This window comes from Notolepis coatsorum (genome assembly GCF_963971535.1).
Source record: "Notolepis coatsorum genome assembly, chromosome: 1".
NCBI lineage: Eukaryota > Metazoa > Chordata > Actinopteri > Aulopiformes > Paralepididae > Notolepis > Notolepis coatsorum.
Genome location: NC_140165.1, coordinates 160,470,819 through 160,490,979, shown reverse-complemented (window position 1 = coordinate 160,490,979; position 20,161 = coordinate 160,470,819). Strand labels below are relative to the sequence as shown.

At 43.1% G+C, this 20,161-nt stretch overlaps 1 protein-coding gene across 1 annotated transcript in view; it reads left to right on the top strand.

Moving 5' to 3' along the window:
* LOC311235856 (granzyme A-like) overlaps positions 1-20,161 on the top strand; it is a 46,487-nt gene that overhangs the window by 9,876 nt on the left and 16,450 nt on the right. The window contains exon 3 of the mRNA XM_084323364.1: positions 18,906-19,053. Within this exon, the coding sequence (XP_084179490.1) occupies positions 18,906-19,053 (148 nt within the window). The remainder of the gene's footprint in view (positions 1-18,905; positions 19,054-20,161) is intronic.

The following is a 20,161-nucleotide window of genomic DNA, read 5'->3' as shown; positions in this document are numbered from 1 at the left end:
TTTTGATTAATTAACTACAGAAAGAATTAAAAGTTAAAAAACATGTATGCATTTAATCGCATGATGCTTTTTCTTTATTGTGTAAGAATTAGTGCTGTCAGGCGATACATTTTTTTAATCTAATTAATTACAGGATTTGTAATTAATTAATCTAATTAATCACATTTTAATTGCATAACCATTTTAGGCCTGATATTCTATATTCTATAATCATATTTCAAATTGCATGTGTCCGGATGGCAGAATTCAGTACTGTATCTACAAAACCTTCTGTTAAATTTTATCACAGTGTTATTCACAGTCACATGTTTTATTGATATTCTCATTTGGTTCATTACAATTTACTCAAGCCTAGTAACAGACACAGTATTTCTGACACTGGGAATACATTTCCTGAGATCCATAGATGTCCCTAGAATACCAAGAACATATAAATGGATCATATTAAAAAAAAAATCTGTAAATGTGTATTCTACGTCCTTACGGAATCAATGAGATTAAAAAATATTTAAATTTCTTTCTTTTTTTTGTATTCATTTTGAGTTAATTTTCATAACGCAATAATTTGCTGTGTAATTAATTAATCTAATTAACGCGATAAACTGACAGCCCTAGTAAGAATGCTACCTTTCAAAGGAGACCAGCAGGAAAGCCATTACTAGAAAGTGGTTAAGAACATAAATTCCGACAGTGGATGATTGGATTGATATTATTTATGATATTTGTAATGCAGAAGGCAGAGATAAATGAAGGAGAAGTCAAGATATTGTTTGTATGGACCATGGAGAAAATCAATAATGTACTTGAAAATACTGGGTTACTTTTACCTCGAAAGTGCTTGAGTTTACAAAAGGTAAATATATATATATATATTATTCCTAAAATTGCTGCACTTTGTTAAAAATTGCATTGATCTGTTGGTCTGTGTAGTAGCTAATACAGGATTTTGCTGCTTAAACGTATGTATAATGTATATTCATTGATTCACTCGTATACCAAAATGTATTTGAATAGAAAAATGTTGCTTTTCGCATCAAATATTAATATGCGATTAAAATGTGATTCATTTCGATTAATTAACTATAAAGTCTTGAATTAATTCGATTAATCAAGTTCCACCACTACAACAACAATAAAATAAAAAGCATAGGGAAACGAGCGCTAGTATGAAAATAGGACAAAGGCTAAATGACAAGGCTCGGAGCTCAAAATATCAGTCATATTCCGATGTGTTGATGGGAACCCGGTGGCAGCAGTTTCATTGGCTCTGAATAAAAATGTTGATGATGCTATTCAGTACATGCTCCCTTGGCGAGGCACATGGGTTTGTTTTCCCGCTCTGTTTCGCACCAATCTGCTTCTGAATGGCTGGATGTATGACGACGCCCCGCTGCCACCAGCCCTCTCTAAACAACCACCTGACAGGAAGTCCTCCACCTCTTGCTCTTGGAGAGAGCGTCTTTGATACCCGCTGCCACCAGCCCTCTCTAAACAACCACCTGACAGGAAGTCCTCCACCTTGAAGACCGCAACGGAACACCATACACCATACACATGGGGACATTAACGTGTGTTGTCGGGCCTTACAAATACATTTTATTTGATTTGATTTAGAACATACGGTTATCTATATAACCATAGTTATATGAGTAATAGCGAGCGCTCTGTGCTCTACTGGAACATATTCCATATCCAGTCTATATACTGAATACATTTCTCCACATGCACCTATACACACCCATCCGTCTGGCCACACCCCCATCCGCTCCTCTACATAAGCAGGGGTGTGGCCATACTAACAGCTCCTTCCCAAGTCTTTCACCACCAAGGCGAAGACCACGGGGTCCTCAATGAGTCCAGCACAGAGCGCTCGCTATTACTTATATAACTATATGGTTATATAGATAACCGTATGTTATATTACGTCATAGCTTACGCTCTGTGATCTACTGGAACACAGGAGCTGAGCAGAGCGGAAGCTCGACAAATGTACCCGCTGAGGCACCCCACAACCATCAGAACCGGGGAGGACCCGAGTCCCCGGACCCCCCTAGTGGAGAACGGGAGGGAATCGGATCCGACTGTGCGAAGAGGGGTCTAGCAACTCAAACGCACAGGGTGAGCAGACCGTGGGACTTACCTTCCCACAGAAGAACCCACGACTACACAAACGCGCAACCCACATGCCACTAGGGAATGAACAGGAAGAAACAAAAACCCCTGTTACAACCCCTAATATCACGGGGTCAAGGGCAAAAACCCAACCCCGTGGCAAGGCCGTAGCAGTGGAGCGCGAAGGAGGACCCAGCCCCAGGAAGGGACTGGACCCCCCGGAAAAGGGGGCCTGTTGAGGCCAACGACGCCGCAGCATCGAGACCCCACCAGGCGGTCACTAGTGACACCACCCCCCACATCGCCAGCGTATTCGGACAGGGCCCATCCAAGAGCAGGCCCTTCCCCCCTACAGCACGCCGCCCTGAAGCACTCAAGAGGCTACACCCACAGTGGGACCAGGCAGCACACCGGGGAGACAACCCCCAAAAGAGGTCGATCCCTCAATCCAGGCTAACAGGTCACTCGACCTGAGCCTGGAGCACTGCGGACTAGACAGGCGCCAAAGGGGTCTGCTGAAAACAGCACCCCGGCGGAAGGGGCGTACATCAAACATCGTTATTAACAAAACATTCGGGAGGGGAAGGAAGGAAGAGTGGGGTAATGTCCAATGAACCCTTACCTGCACCAACGGACGCAGGATGAGAAAGCCGCAACACAGGCTGGTCTCCACGTTGACGAAAAGGCCTCTCGCTGGCGGGGCAAAAGAAGCTATGGCCAGAGCGAGGCTCCGGCGAGACGCCCCCCTCCAGCAGCCGGTCATGGTGCAGGCCCGACTACATCTTCTGTCAAAGATGACGTCGTAGTCAGAGTGCTAGGGCCTGCTATTCTCATGGCTAATGTTCAACCCTTGCGAGCACGGGGAGAACATGCAAACTCCACACAAACGCCCAGGAGATACCCCACCTGGGTACCTGGCAACGCGGAAACCTGGGTCCTCATTTATCAATAATGCATAGAAAGTGTTCTATTTCTGTTCCTAAGCACGGAATTTAGAATGTATACGCACAGAAAAATCTGGATTTATCAACCGTGCGTGCACAGGTCGTACGCACACTCCGTGTTGATAAATACCAATTGTTCTACCGTATATGCTTGTGCATGATTGTAAGCATTTGCATGCAGAACCGCCCCTAATTAACAAAAAATAGTGAATGAAACACCCCCATGGAATGTGGAATAATGGACTAAGCGAACTAGAAATAAGAAACTTCACTGAGAGCGAGATTGATCACGGAGGTCTAACCAACAAATTTAACGTATACAGCATTTTCCGTTGTGAACAATCTTATTTGGAAACATGACACACAGAATAATAGTATTTAGCTTTTTATTTGAAACAATAATTAATCACGTTTGGAAATGGGTGTTCTGCGTTTGCCCCCCCCCCCCCCCGAACACTCTAAATGGCTCTTGTGCTGCGCGTGAGCCCGTTATAATTGTGCTCCTGTTGGGTCATTCAGAGTCATTAACTATGGCTTCATTAAATAACCCTGATCACCTGCATTTAAGTGATATTTTAATTACAGATACCCCAGTAATAACATTACAATTTTATTAAATAAAATTAGGCCTGAATGGGTAAAGCTCACCAATAAGCCACCTGTCTTCAACAGCGTCTCCATGGACACAAGGCCCACAGAACTGTTCTGCACTATCAGCAGATTATCTGTACATTGACCGAGTAGAATCTCTTTCTATTCACATAACTGAATTTGTTGATTGAGCTTTGACAGCTACATGGGTACACATTATATTGCTCCGATGGGAAATGCCCGAGCGATCTCCAATCTCGAAGAATCCCAGGGTGGAGAGGACTTGAATGTGCACGGGATGGCATTTGTGCGCGTTGTTTCATGCTCCAATTTGTGTCGAAACTTTTTGATTCTTAAAAAAAAAAATCATTATGTGGTCCTAAATGAGATCAGATTTTCTGCAATACAACCTCAGTCTGAACAGTAATGCGACTTTCACGTCACACTAGATTGACATTTGTCACAATTATTTATGTCCACCTTCTTTATTGTTAATTTGTGTATGGGGCAGCCCGGTCTTAAGCAAAGTATTCTGAGAGTTAGAGCACATTAAGATATATTGAGGGGACTTGGTCTCAGCTTTGTTGGCAAAGAAAAACAGAATAAAATAAAATTTTAAAAGAACCCCTAAATATAATCTACAGATGATGTCTTGAGTGACAATGTGGAACACTGTCATTCAGTTATTTGTCCCAATACCTACGCAGACTTGAAATTAGGAGATGTGACACATTGAATGAAATTATTTAAGCTCAACATACTGTAGAAAATCATAATAAATAAATCAAATTAAATAAAAAGCCACATGAAATGGAACAGACATAGTTATTATTTGTTTTACATTTACATTTACATTTACATTTAGTCATTTAGCTGACGCTTTTATCCAAAGCGACTTACAAGTTCTGTACGACAGGTCATGAGGAAGCGTACAACTCTATCAGCTGAGTAACAATGTTCATCCAAGTGTTGTGTGTTACAGTGTAGGTTAGTTTTTTTTTAATAATTTTATTTTTTAATATTATTATTTCAGATAATGGTTGAAGAAGTGCGTCTTAAGTCGACGGCGGAAGATTGGACGGGTTTCGGCTGTCCTAACTGGGGTGGGTAGTTCATTCCACCATTGTGGGGCAAGGACTGAGAATAGGCGGCATCTCTTTGATGACCCTCCCGGAGCTCGGATAGGAGTAGGTCTGAGGCGGCCAGAAGATGCAGAGCGTAGGGGTCTTGAGGGTGTGTAGTTAGAGACCATTGACCAGAGGTAGTCTTTTGGATCAGCACAGAGGAAAAACTGTCACCGTCACAATACTTTTGCATTGATCTGTACGGACAAAACGCTTTAGCATCGAGAACAAGCACTCAAACCAAAGGCCACCTAATACTCCTATCTTCTCACCAAGATAAGTAGTTTATGTCGTGTCCATACATGTGTGTGTGTGTGTGTGTGTGTGTGTGTGTGTGTGTGTGTGTGTGTGTGTGTGTGTGTGTGTGTGTGTGTGTGTGTGTGTGTGTGTGTGTGTGTGTGTGTGTGTGTGTGTGTGTGTGTGTGTGTGTTTATGTTTATGTTTATGTTTATGTTTATGTTTAAAGGATCCCCATTAGAGACACTCATGAAAGAGCCTCTAGTCTTCTTGGGGTCCTAGACAAAACAAATACAATACAAATGTACAACAAAAAATACGAATAAAAAATGTAAACAAAACACAAATGAAAAATTAATACAAATATACAAATTCACATTATAAAAATCTTACATTCCAGTCAAACAAAAAAAAGATAAAATACACAGATAACAGTTACATACTTGACAAAACACAAATTAAAAATTAATACAAATATACAAATTCACATTATAAAATCTAACATTCCAGTCAAACAAAAAAAAAATATATATAATACACAGATAACACTTACATACTTGACATGTTTGCAAGATATCTCTTAATATTTGTTTTGAAAGTAATTTTATTATGTATTGTGGATGAGATGTTTTTCGGCAGAGCATTCCAGAGTGCTATTGACCTATATATGCCAGTGAGTTTGACACACACACACACACACACACACACACACACACACACACACACACACACACACACACACACACGTGTGTGTGTGTGTGTGTGTGTGTGTGTGTGTGTGTGTGTGTGTGTGTGTCGAGCGAGCGCATGTTGCTTGCTTTGAGTCAGTTGTTTCTTGTGGTCAGACCACATCCTTTTGAGCTAACATAAAGACAAGTAAGCACATCAAAGCAGCCCTCATTTCAACTGATCCGTCCATCACAGTGTTTCAAACCATAGACTGAGAGCCATGATGTGTCCCTGGACGGCAGCTGTTAGCATCTCTTGTATGGTATCTCTGTTGTTCCAATGCGGTGAGTGTATTTTCTATTTTATATACTGTATCTCTTGTATGGTATCTCTGTTTTTCCAATGCGGTGAATGTATTTTCTATTTTATATACTGTATCTCTTGTATGGTATCTCTGTTTTTCCAATGCGGTGAGTGTATTTTATATTTTATATACTGTATCTCTTGTATGGTATCTCTGTTTTTCCATTGCGGTAAATGTATTTTCTATTTTCTATATCTCTTGTATGATCCTTCTCTTTTTCCTACATGGTGAATCTATTTTCTATTTTATATAGCAGTCATTTGTTGTATAACCTGCGATAATCTACTCACACGTGCATTTGGAAGCATTTACAGGATTTCCGTCTTACAAATAATACACTTTATTAAAAGCAACATGTTTTTGAGCTGCTGTTACTACTGGAGCTAATGGTGATCCTATTAAATAATACAGCTGCTGTTACTACTGGAGCTAATGATGATCCTATTAGATAATACAGCTGCTGATGGCGCCGCTATGTCCGGCCGCCTGCCTGTGCGCTCCGTCGAGACTGTGCTTACTTTTGCTAATATTTATAGTTTTAAGAGTTTTGTCTGTACCAACAGTAGGTGCATTTAATGTGTATGACCGTCAGTCACTTATAGACATCGGATTACGGGAAATTTACCGACTAGATTACTCCCTGGATCAGCTTTCTGAACCGCAGCAATGGCCTGTTGAGATCTTGAGGACACCAGGACCAGGTCTTGACCCCAGGGACAAAGGAACCATCAGACGGCGTGGGAAGAGAGCTGGGATCCGTAACAGACTGAGAACCAGACGACACCGAACGCCACTACCCAGTATATTGCTAGCCAATGTACAATCGATTGACAATAAATTAGACGACATCCGAGCAAGGATTACATTCCAGAGAGACGTTAGAGATTGTAATGTTCTCTGCTTCACTGAAACGTGGCTGTCGCCAGAAACCCCGGACCACGCCATCCAACCGGCCGATCACTTCTTCATCCACCGCAAGGATAGAACAGCTGAATCAGGCAAACAGCGCGGAGGTGGGATCGCCTTCATGGTGAACAACAATTGGAGCGATCCAGCCAACGTGAAGGAATTATCGAACCACTGCTGCACCAACCTGGAATATATAACAATCAAGTGTCGTCCTTTCTTCCTTCCGAGAGAGTTAACGGCGATCATCCTTGTAGGAGTGTACATTCCACCGCAAGCCAGCGATAGTGTCGCGCTCTCCAGACTTCACGATGAGGTAAACAAACTCCAAGCCGCGAACGTTAACGCCGCCATTGTGGTAGTGGGTGATTTCAATAGCGCCAATCTGAGAAAGGTTTTGCCTGACTTCTATCAGCATGTGACTTGTAACACCAGAGGCGGTAACATTTTAGATCACTGTTACTCGCAATTCAAGGGTGGATACAAGGCTCATTCTGCTAGTGGCTTTGGGAAGTCTGATCATGCAGCCATTTTTCTTTCTCCAAAGTACAAACAAAGAATCAAGAGCACACCTGTAGTCTCGCGAGAGGTGCAGAAATGGGATGTGGAGTCCAGGGGCGTTTTTAGGGTTAGAAAACATTGGGGGCTTCAGCCCAGGGGGGTGGAGGGGGGTTCCCCCCCCCCCTTTTTTTTTTTTTTTTTTTTTAAACACAGTAATACGCAATTTTAGAGTAATTAGAGATGAATACTGAAGAACTAGAATCATTAGAGGTTCTCAAAGTGAGGTCCATGTCCATGAGAGGGATCTGGGCAGTCCCCATAGAAAATTCAAAGTTAACAGGACCAAATCATCAGTTTCTTATTTATTTATTTAACCTTTATTTAGCCAGATAAAACATTGATCTGGTCCAAGAGGCCCCAACAGGAGTACAAATATACATATATACACATATATATATATATATACATATACTGTACATACATACACACATATACACCAATAACAAAATAAAAACAGTTAAGAATCATACACATAAGCAAATAAACAAACAAACAAACATATGCACAGCCTATGTACAAAAGAAATAAACAGTTAATCTCTAGTCTTTACAGTTTTCTTCAATTGCATAAACACTCAAATCAAAAGTATTACACAATTATCAAAACATTACACTCAAGGAGCAAAACATAGGCCCAGATTTGCACCTCTATAAGCACAATGTCAGCCTCACACTTTTTGCAAAACAATACACAGAGCAAAAAAGTATCTTGCCAGATCCAGCTAGGCAAAGAGATAATGTCTAGTATTTTCTGTACTCTATTTAAATTTTTTCAAAATTGTTTTTGTTTTACTGTAATTTTAACCTGTAGGCCTACTGGATACAGTATTTTATGTTTGTCTGATATTTGCTGAGCTTACAGTGTTATGCACATAGTAGCATGAAAACTGGGACATGTTTTGTTGTGATTCTCCATGTTGAAATGTTGACTGATTTGGTTATATGGCGAGAAAATTTATATTTTCATCAGTCTGCATCATTGATTTGGGTATATGGAGAGAAAATGTTTTTTTTCCAGCAGTCTGCATCATTGATTTGGGTATATGTAGATAAATAAATAATATTTTCATCAGTCTACAGCATTGGTCTTGTGTAGTGTTTGGTGAATTTATTGTATATTTGCACATTCTCTGCGTACTTCACTTACAGTTCTCTAATCACTGAGAAGTAGAATAGCTAAATGTGTTTTAGGTTAAGCACAGCAGTGTGAGTAACTGGTTCAAACAGAATTAAGTCATATAAAACGTGTGTTTCATATAGTAACAAAATGTAGTTTTTTTTAAATTAGTGTATGGTTTTGACAAGTGTTTAATTTAGCAAAGGATCTGAGGTGTTCTGATAATTGTGTGTGTGGTTGTGCTAATTGTGTGTTTTGAAACACCGGGCCCCGTTTTAAAAATCATGCTTAAGCAATCGAAAAAAAAAGTCTCATAAAAAAGATATTAGATTTTTGGGTATTTTCCTGAATTTGGTCCGCTTTGCATTCACATCTCAAATGCAGGGTTCACTTGCAAGAGTGAATGAGCTTTCACACCACCCCAAACCAACCGGACTATCCGAGGAAATGAACCAGGGTTCGATTAAAGCTTATTATAGTTTATCACAGTATCATGAGCATGTCTTTGTCAGTGGACACTGGACATGGGTATGGAGGCTCCAGGTGCTGCTGCGTTAAAGTGCACATCTTCAATACCTATCTGTACTATTTAAAAGCACAGTGCAGGACACACTCAAAGGTTATCGCACCTCAGAGATGGCAGTGGACATGTATGACAGGACAAAGGCCATATGTAATGGCATCTTGTGGCACAAGCTCAGACCTCAGCTCAGGAGATCAGCTGAGACAGAGACTGTTCTATCCAGAGCTTGAGAGCAGGTTCTCATGAGTTGGATAACAACTTATGAGAGGCATACAGGCATGTTATCCAGCCTCAGACCAGTTTCTCTCAGTGGAATTGCTGCAACCCCTCGCCACACATTACAATATCCAACTATTGCCAGAGGAGATCACAGTTGCAAAGTGTTTCCTGGTCAGGACAGGCAGAGATGCAGTCCCTACTATCCAAAGTGTCTTTTCCCTCCTGGATGATGATGATAATAATAATAATAATAATAATAATAATAATAATAATAATAATAATAATAATAATAATAATAATAATAATAATAATAATAATAATAATAATAATAATAATAATGCATTTGATTTATAAGGCGCCTTTCAGGACACTAAAAAAAAAGTCCACAAATCGGTGAATGAAAAATTATAGGATCAAATGAAAACTACTTACTAAAAATGTTTAAAAGTACTAAAAACCAACAAAAAATACCAAACACTAACAAACATTCAGCAAAGACAAAAAAAATAAAAAGGAAAAAAAAAAGGAAAAAAAAATGTAAACAATTTTTTTTTTTTTTTTTTTTTTAGATCCGGGGCTAGGAGAAAAACATCCGGGGCTAAACCCCCGGAAGCCCAGGGCTAACGACGCCACTGGTGGAGTCGGGGGGGACGCTCCAGGCTGCGTTTGAGTGCACAGACTGGAGCGTGTTCCGCGACACAGATAACATTAATGTCTACACGGAGACAGTGCTGGACTATGTTCGTACTTTGGTGGAAGAAACAATCCCCACTACCACAATTAGAGTTTACCCAAATCAAAAACCCTGGGTAGACAAATCCGTCCGTGAAGCTCTGAAAGCGCGCACCAAAGCATACAACGACGGCCTGGTGGCAGGCAACATGAATGACCACAAGGTGGCGCGATACAACGTAAGGAGGACAGTGACAGAGGCCAAACGGCGCTACAGAGATAAAATTGAACTCCAGTTTGAACAGGCTGACTCCAGAGCTATGTGGCAGGGGCTCAAAACGATGACAGACTACAAAGGCACCTCCCTCAAACTGAACAGTGACATCTCCTTAGCAAATGACCTCAATACCTTCTATGCGAGGTTTGATGCTGGTAATAACAACACCAGCCCACAAGCCACGGCAATGGGGGGGGTCTGCTGCTGATGGAGACTGAGTGTTCAGGGTAACAGAGCATGAGGTGAGGCGGACCTTTAAAAAAGTGAATATCAGGAAGGCAGCAGGACCGGACGGCATCCCCGGCCGTGTCCTAAAAGTCTGTGCCGACCAACTGGCCCCGGTATTCACTGACATATTTAACCTGTCCTTAGAACAGGCTGTCATCCCCACCTGCCTGAAGAAGTCCACTATTATCCCTGTACCCAAAAAATCCAAACCTGCTTGCCTCAACGACTACCGCCCTGTAGCTCTCACCTCCATAGCCATGAAGTGCTTTGAGAAGCTAGTAAAGGGCTACATCTGCTCCTCCCTCCCCATCAACATGGACCCCCTGCAATTTGCATACCGCCCCAACAGGTCCACGGAGGACGCCATAGCCCATGTGCTGCACACAGCAGCATCACACCTGGACAAGAGGAAGGGGAACTATGTGAGAATGCTATTCATCGACTACAGCTCGGCATTCAATACCATAGTCCCCTCCAAACTCATAGCCAAGCTCAGGGACCTGGGCTTGAACTATGACCTCTGCCAGTGGGTCTTGGACTTCCTGACGGGCAGACCCCAGGTGGTGAGAGCAGGCAACTGCACCTCCTCATCCATCACCCTCAACATAGGGGCCCCCCAGGGCTGTGTTCTGAGTCCCCTCCTCTACTCCCTGTACACACACGACTGTGTGGCTCAGCGGAGTAGCAACACAATCATCAAATTTGCTGACGACACAGTGGTGGTGGGCCTGATCTCTGCCAACGACAAGAGGGCCTACCTGGAAGAGGTCAAGGTCCTGGCGGGATGGTGCCAGGAAAACAGCCTCTCCCTGAACGTCAGCAAAACAAAGGAGATGATTGTGGACTTCAGGAGGTCGGGGGTCAAGGACTACAGCCCCCTCAGCATCGACGGGGCACCGGTTGAGAGAGTCAACCGCTTTAAGTACCTCGGAGCCTACATATCCGAGGACTTGACATGGACCACACACATTGACAGTGTTGTGAAGAAGGCACGACAACGCCTCTACTTCCTCAGGCGCCTAAGGAAGTTCCAAGTCAGTCAGAAGATCCTTAAGAACTTCTACTCATGTACAATAGAGAGCATCCTGACTGGCAACATCACCTCCTGGTTTGGAAATAGCACTGCACAAGACCGAAGCAGACTACAAAGAGTGACACGTTCAGCCGAACGCACAATCGGAGGGGGGCTCCCCACCCTCCAGAACATTTACAACAAGCGGTGCAGGGGCAAGGCTAAGAGAATCATTAAAGACTCCAGTCACCCGAACAACTGCCTCTTTGAACTGCTGCGGTCAGGCAAGCAATACCGGAGTCTCAAGGCGAGCACAGAAAGACTCAGAAGAAGCTTCTATCCCCAGGCCATCAGGCTGCTTAACGAACAATGAACACTACACAACAACAACCATCAAACGCACATAGCACACACATCCACACGCACACACTCACTGTAAACAAGCACACTGTAGCACCCACTCCCCACACTTTATAGCACACACTCACTTTAAACAAACACACTGTAGCACCCACTCCCCACACTTTATATTTATTGATGAAGGATTGCACTACAACTCGTACACCTTACTGTAAATTGTACCTAAATTGTACCTCATCCCATTTCTGCTTTGCACTATATAATATTGTACATTAGTACACTGCATAGTATTGTATATTATATGGTAACTCAGTTACGTCTATTCTGCATCGAACATTGTACATATGTCTATACTGAACACTGTGACCTCATTTTCTACTTCTAATTTACATGCTATACTATGTTATTTGATACTATCTTGTCTAGCACAGTCTCTGGAGCGTAACAGTAAGAAGCATTTTGTATGAAAGTATTCTGTACTTCTGTATGACAACTATTAAAGAAACTTGAAACTTGAAAAACTGCTGTTACTACTGGAGCTAATGGTGATCTTATTAGATAATACAGCTGCTGTTACTACTGGAGCTAATGATGATCTTATTAGATAATACAGCTGCTGTTACTACTGGAGCTAATGGTGATCTTATTAGATAATACAGCTGCTGTTACTACTGGAGCTAATGATGATCCTATTAAATAATACAGCTGCTGTTACTACTGGAGCTAATGGTGATCCTATTAAATAATACAGCTGCTGTTACTACTGGAGCTAATGGTGATCTTATTAGATAATACAGCTGCTGTTACTACTGGAGCTAATGGTGATCCTATTAAATAATACAGCTGCTGTTACTACTGGAGCTAATGGTGATCTTATTAGATAATACAGCTGCTGTTACTACTGGAGCTAATGGTGATCCTATTAAATAATACAGCTGCTGTTACTACTGGAGCTAATGATGATCCTATTAGATAATACAGCTGCTGTTACTACTGGAGCTAATGGCGATCCTATTAAATAATACAGCTGCGGTTACCAGATGCATGGTGATCCTATTAGATAATACAGCTGCTGTTACCAAATGGTGATCCTATTAGATAATACAGCTGCTGTTATCAGATGGTGATCCTATAATACAGCTGCGGTTACCAGATGGTGATCCTATTAGATAATACAGCTGCTGTTACCAAATGGTGATCCTATTAGATAATACAGCTGCTGTTATCAGATGGTGATCCTATTATACTGTACAGCTACTGTTACCAGATGGTGATTGTGACGGGGTCCTCTCTCGCTCCCTTTAAAACTCCCACAAATGATGGCATAGTCGAGAATTCAACTGTGGCCGCGTCCCCGACTGCCAAGAACCTTGGTGTTGTCCTTGACGACCAGTTGAACTTCTCTGCTCACATCTCAGCGACAACCAGAACCTGCAGATTCCTCCTGAGCAACGTCAGAAGGATCCGCCCCTTCCTGACAAAAGAAGCCACCCAACTCCTCGTCCAATCAAGTCATCTCCCGCCTCGACTACTGCAACGCACTGCTTGCTAGCCTTCCGACCACTGCCACCAAGCCTCTTCAACTCATTCAGAAGGGGTTTTGGCTGCCAACTCTAGATCGTCAGAGAAAGTTTGGAGGAAAGAGCAGGGGATGGGGAAGAAGGGAAAGAGGAGGCTGGGAATGCCGAAATACAGGATGTGTTGTGGTGATCTTGTCTTGTTGATGAGTGGCGTTTGGGCGGGGATGGTTGTAGGATTTGCGGCTTGTGTGCACATGTTGACGACTTGATGGTGTGGGATAAGCCGTATCCGAGCCCTGTTTCCCCCCGGGGTTCGAGGTCAGGAGCCGGAAGTATGCGTAGGAGTGAACGAAGCCTGTCACCGTTTTCGGGCCCTAGTCCCCCCCAGGGTTCGACGTCGGGAGCCAGGGCGGGCAGTGCAAGCAAGGGCGACTCCGGCAGGGATGGGAATGGCCGTGACGAAGGAGAGGGGATGGATAGTGACATGGAGTGTAGAGTAGGAGAGGAAAACGAGGGAGAAGGGTGGGAAAAGGTGGAGAAAAAGAGCAGGGAAAGTGGGGGGAAGGGGCATAAGAGGAAGAAGGAGAGGGAAGGTAGCACAAGTGGGTCAGATGGTGAGGGTAGAGAAAAGGATTTTACAGAAGGGTTGAATAGTGGTGCGAGTTGAGGGAGAAGAGGGGGTTAGGAAAATAGAGCCGAGTCAGCTGATAAACTTCATAAGAGTGCAGTTAGGTAAGGTACGCAAAAGTGTTAGGGGATGGGAACTTGTTTATAGGGTGTGTAAGGTTAGAGCAGGTAGAGAAGGTAAGGGAAATGAGGAGCATTTGCAAAGTTAGTATCTATAAAGTAGTGAGAGTATAGGGAGAAAAGGGATGGTGGTTGCAAGGGGGTAATTACTGGAATTCCAATCAAAGTTAGTATAGAGCAGCTGGTAGGAGATTTGAGGAGTGACGAACGTAATGGGAAAGTTAAGAGTGCGGAAAGGATGAAGAGAGGAGCAGAGAAGGAGGAGACAGAGACGATAGTAATTCAGTTTGAAGATGAGGTTAGTCCGAAAGAGATATTTATAGGGTATATGGCATATAGGGTTAGGGAGTTTGTGCCGAAACCGTTGAGGTGCCAGGAGTTTGGGCATATAGCCAAGTCATGTAGGAAGGAGCAGATATGTGCAAGATGTAGTGTGTAACTGCAGCCAATAAGGTATTGATTGATGGAGATAATAATTGTGGTGTATGTATAGTGACTTTCCAACCATTGTTAATGGACTTGATAGTAATGGTATCTTTTGTATGCATTTGTACTCATACAGATTTTACGGTTTGGATGAAGTTTTGGATGCTTCTTCATTAAAATCAGTTCAAGAAATCAACTTGTGTTTTGCGTCGTGCCCGAGGATGTCACATAGTGGGAAGCATGAATATGGGAAATGTGACCAGGGAGTGAGGCCGAGGTGTTGTAATTGTGGTAAGGAGCATAGTGTAGCGTATTGGGGTTGTGAGGCGATGAAACGAGAGGTAGTGGTCCAGCAGGTGAGAAGGGAAGATAGGATATCATATGCAGAGGCAGCTAGGAAGGTAGGACAGGGAAAGCAAGATAAGGGACAGGGGTTTAGAGGAGGGCATTTGGCAGTAAGGGTAGTACAGGAGGATCAGGGAAAGCAAGATAGGGAACAGGGTTTTAGAAAAGGGCATTTGTCAGTAGAGGAAATACAGGAGGAGAAAGAGAGGGTGTGGGGGGAGAAGTTGAATGTAGTGGCCTTTGTGGCAGGAGTTATAATAAACGCAACAGCGATGGTTAGCAGTAAAACAGAAAGGATAAAGTTAATAGTTAAAGTAGCAGTACAACACATGGGTATGAAGGGGTTGACATAGGGGGAAGTAGTAAGAGAGTTAGAGAAGGGGGTTGTGAGTGATCGAGTAAGAGAGTTAGGGAAGGGGGTTGTGAGTGATCAAGAAGGCCAGAGTCAGCCCACAGGAGGCAATGAGTGACTCATAGATTAGGTTTGGATAGGGTGGTGATGTTAGGGATGGGTTTTTTGTTTTGTGTGTTATGGGGTTTATTGGTTTTTCTTTATTGTTTTCTTTTATTTGCCGGGTCTTGCTTATCTGCCCAGTTGCTAGGATGTACAGTAGGTGGCGGTATCCGCTTTTTGTGGTCGCGACCCGCCATTAAACCCATTGAAGAAGAAGAAGAAGAACTCATTCAGAACGCAGCGGCCCGCCTGATCTCAAACCTACCGAAGTCAGCCCATGTCACCCCACTTCTCAGGGACCTGCACTGGCTCCCCATGGCCGCTCGAATCCGCTTCAAGGCCCTCGACCTGGCATATCGTGCGGCGAAGGGAACGGCTCCCGCCTACCTCCGGTCAATGGTCTCTAACTACACACCCTCAAGACCCTTACGCTCTGCATCTTCTGGCCGCCTCAGACCTACTCCTATCCGAGCTCCGGGAGGGTCATCAAAGAGAAGTCGCCTATTCGGGGGTCAAGGACTACAGCCCCCTCAGCATCGACGGGGCACCGGTTGAGAGAGTCAACAGCTTTAAGTACCTCGGAGCCCACATATCCGAGGACTTGACATAGACCACACACATTGACAGTGTTGTGAAGAAGGCACGACAACGCCTCTACTTCCTCAGGCGCCTAAGGAAGTTCCAAGTCAGAAGTTCCAAGTCAGTCAGAAGATCCTTAAGAACTTCTACTCATGTACAATAGAGAGCATCCTGACTGGCAACATCACCTCCTGGTTTGGGAATAGCACTGCACAAGACCGAAGCAGACTACAAAGAGTGACACGTTCAGCCGAACGCACAATTGGAGGGGGGCTCCCCACCCTCCAGAACATTTACAACAAGCGGTGCAGGGGCAAGGCTAAGAGAATCATTAAAGACTCCAGTCACCCGAACAACTGCCTCTTTGAACTGCTGCGGTCAGGCAAGAGATACCGGAGTCTCAAGGCGAGCACAGAAAGACTCAGAAGAAGCTTCTATCCCCAGGCCATCAGGCTGCTAAACGAACAATGAACACTACACAACAACAACAACCATCAAACGCACATAGCACACACATCCACACGCACACACTCACTTTAAACAAACACACTGTAGCACCCACTCCACACACTTTATAGCACACACTCACTTTAAACAAACACACTGTAGCACCCACTCCCCACACTTTATATTTATTGATGAAGGACTGCACTACAACTCGTACACCTTACTGTAAATTGTACCTAAATTGTACCTCATCCCATTTCTGCTTGCACTATATAGTATTGTACATTAGTACACTGCATAGTATTGTATATTATATGTTAACTCAGTTACGTCTATTCTGCATCGAACATTGTACATATGTCTATACTGAACACTGTGACCTCATTTTCTACTTCTAAATTACATGCTATACTATGTTATTTGATACTATCTTGTCTAGCACAGTCTCTGGAGCGTAACAGTAAGAAGCATTTTGTATGAAAGTATTCTGTACTTCTGTATGACAACTATTAAAGAAACTTGAAACTTGAACTTGAAACTATTCTCGGTCCTTGCCCCACAATGGTGGAACGAACTTCCCACCACAGTTAGGACAGCCGAAACCCGTCCAATCATTCGCCGTCGACTAAAGACGCACTTCTTCAATCATTATCTGAAAAAAAATAATAAAAAGAGAAAAAATAATAAATCTAACCCTAACTAACCTTACTGTCATGCACTTGTCCTAATATACTAACCAACACTATATCACTCAACACTTTGATGAACATTGTTACTCAGCTGATAGAGTTGTACCCTTCCTGCTGTCTTGTTGTACATAACTTGTAAGTCGCTTTGGATAAAAGCGTCAGCTAAATGACAAAATGTAAATGTATTTAAAAGGTGTTGGTGTTGGTTTATTTCCCAGCCTCCCAAGGTGCAGAGGTGACATTTCAAAACAAGTGACACTCAAAATAACAAAAACACTATACTACTGTACCTCGAATATCAGATGCATTCCACAATAATGTCACAATGACATTCCAACACTTACTGTGAGGCGCTTCCCTCAATTACCTACACTGTAACATTTTATCTGGTGAAGCCCGACAGATTACATTAATTAATTACACAGCAAATTATCGCGTTATGAAAATTAACTAATTAACTTGGTATCTGATTCTAGGGACATCTATGGATCTCAGGGAATGTATTCCCAATGTCAGAAATACTGTGTATGTTACTAGGCTTGAGTAAATTGTAATGAACCAAATGAGAATATCAATTAATTTATTTTTATATTTGACTATTTGACAATATTTGACTGTGAATAACACCAGGCTAAAATTGATCCGTCGTCTCTGCCTCTACTCTCTCTGATCGTGTTCTGCATTTGGGGTCTCCTCACCTACCCTCACACCGAACCCTCACAGAGAGTAGAGGCAGAGATGACGGAATGAAATGGACGGGCTTTTACTTAAGCAGTTGAGTAAGCAACAATGATACAAAACAAAGGCGAACTGCAAAACCCGGAAAAACTAAACTCAGCAGTGCTGGAATAAGGAACGGACTCACTGGGAAATAACAGGAGTGAAGGTGAACAGAGTAAGTAACCGAACACAAAGGTAGACAAAAAAAAACAGTGGCAATGGCGCGACAGGGAAATGAGAAACGGGCAGGAATAAATACTGCCCGTGGTGCCAGCTGGTTTGAGGCCAGGCATGGCCAAGACTGGTGAACACAAAGTATTAGTAAAAAGAAATCTCACACTATAAATAAAAGCATGTGTAAAGGGATTATCTTACTGGAAACACATGTAAAGGGAATATCACCACACTAGAAAAATATATGTAAGGAGATTATCTCCACACTGGAAACATATATGTAAAGGTATCACCACACTAGAAAAATATATGTAAGGAGCTTATCTCCACACTGGAAACATATATGTAAAGGGTGAACCCTTAAAGGAAACATATGTAAAGAATTAACCCTTTAAACACAAGCTAGACCGGGGAAACACAACATGAACAGAGGCAGCATAGCATTAATAATAGTATTCAAACCTAGGACTAAATGCCTGAGAAGGTTCAATATCTGGAGCTGCTGCGTTTTGCCACCAGAGGGCGGCAGAAAACCACTGTTCACATTGTTCAGGAAGGGTCCCCGGCTGGGACCATGACAATTTATTGTTGAGCAGTCCAACAATGACTGGCATATAGAACATTTTACTTGTACTGGCATCTAGAAAATTTAATTGTACTGGCACCTAGAAAATGTACTTGTACAGGCATGTAGAAAACGTACTTGTACTGGCATCTAGAAAATGTACTTGTACTGGCATCTAGAAAATGTACTTGTACTGACATCTAGAAAATTTACTTGTATTGGAATATAGAAAACGTACTTGAACGGGCATCTAAAAAATGCACTTGTACTGGCATCTAGAAAATGTAATCGTCTGAGGTGTCTGAGATTCTGCTTGTATTCTAGGTTATTGTGCAGAGGTTATTGGTGGGAGGGAGGTGGAGCCTCATTCCCTGCCTCACATGGCCCTGCTGGAGGACAGAGAGGGACATCTTGTTTGCGGAGGCACACTGATCCATCCCAAATGGGTCCTGACCGCTGCCCACTGCAACGAGTAAGATCAGAATGAGTACAACACTGTTAAAAACAGCAGCTACACTGTACGTTCAAATGAACGTTTGAACAGACATGATCATTACAAGAATGATGGACAAGGCGCGGCCGGGTAGCACAGCGGACTAAGCGTCTGTCTACCACCGCAGAGACAAATCAAATCAAATCAAATCAAATTTATTTATAGGGCCCGACAACACACGTTAATGTCCCCATGGGCCGTACAGATCTTCTTTAAACAAGTCAAGAAGAAAACATAACAATAAGTCAAGAACAGAACAAGAACACCATAAGGTCCAAACATTTTTAGATGAATACAAATAAATGAAAGAATGCAAGCACTCCCAGACATACCCCACGCGAAGGTAAGGAAAAACTCACTAAAAATAGGGAAAAAAAGCTCCACAGGCAGTGTGGAGGAGAGAAACCTTAGAAGGGCCATTCAAGGGGGGATCTCCCTTCTTAGATGTTGGTGATAGTAGTGTTGCAGACGGACAGTTGGTAAGCATGCACTCATGTGTGTAGTGGAACACAGATGAGTGCATGCAATAGCAACTGTACATTTTGAAAAATTAAAGATAGAGCTAATAGCGATAGCAACTGAACATTTTGAAAGATTAAAGATAGAGCTGATAGCGAATCTATTTGAGGCACAGGGGCGGCGCAAAAAGGGTCACGTCCTTCCCGTCTTAGTCAAGGGACATTTAACACTCCGGTCGTTGCTCAGGGACAGCCGGAGACAGGGAGATAGGGGGCGGCGCAGAGAGGATCGCGAACTCCCCGACGTCATCGCGGGACATCCGGCACTCCGGTCACCACTACGAGACCTCCGGAGACAGGGGGGCACGCAGAGGGGGTCGCAACCTCCCGGCCTTCGTCACGGGACGTCCAACACTCCGGTCAACACTCCAGGACAGCAAGTCATAGGGAGACAGGGAGACGGGACAGGCGTTAGACAGCTCATGAGATTGTAGTAGGCGGACATAGCAATAGATACAAGTGGTAGGCATATATGTGAATGGAGTACACTGGTATCGAATCCGGCTGTCAGCGGTGCCTCCGGCTTGGCCGGTCATCATACTGGCACAATTGGCAGTGTCAGCAGGGGG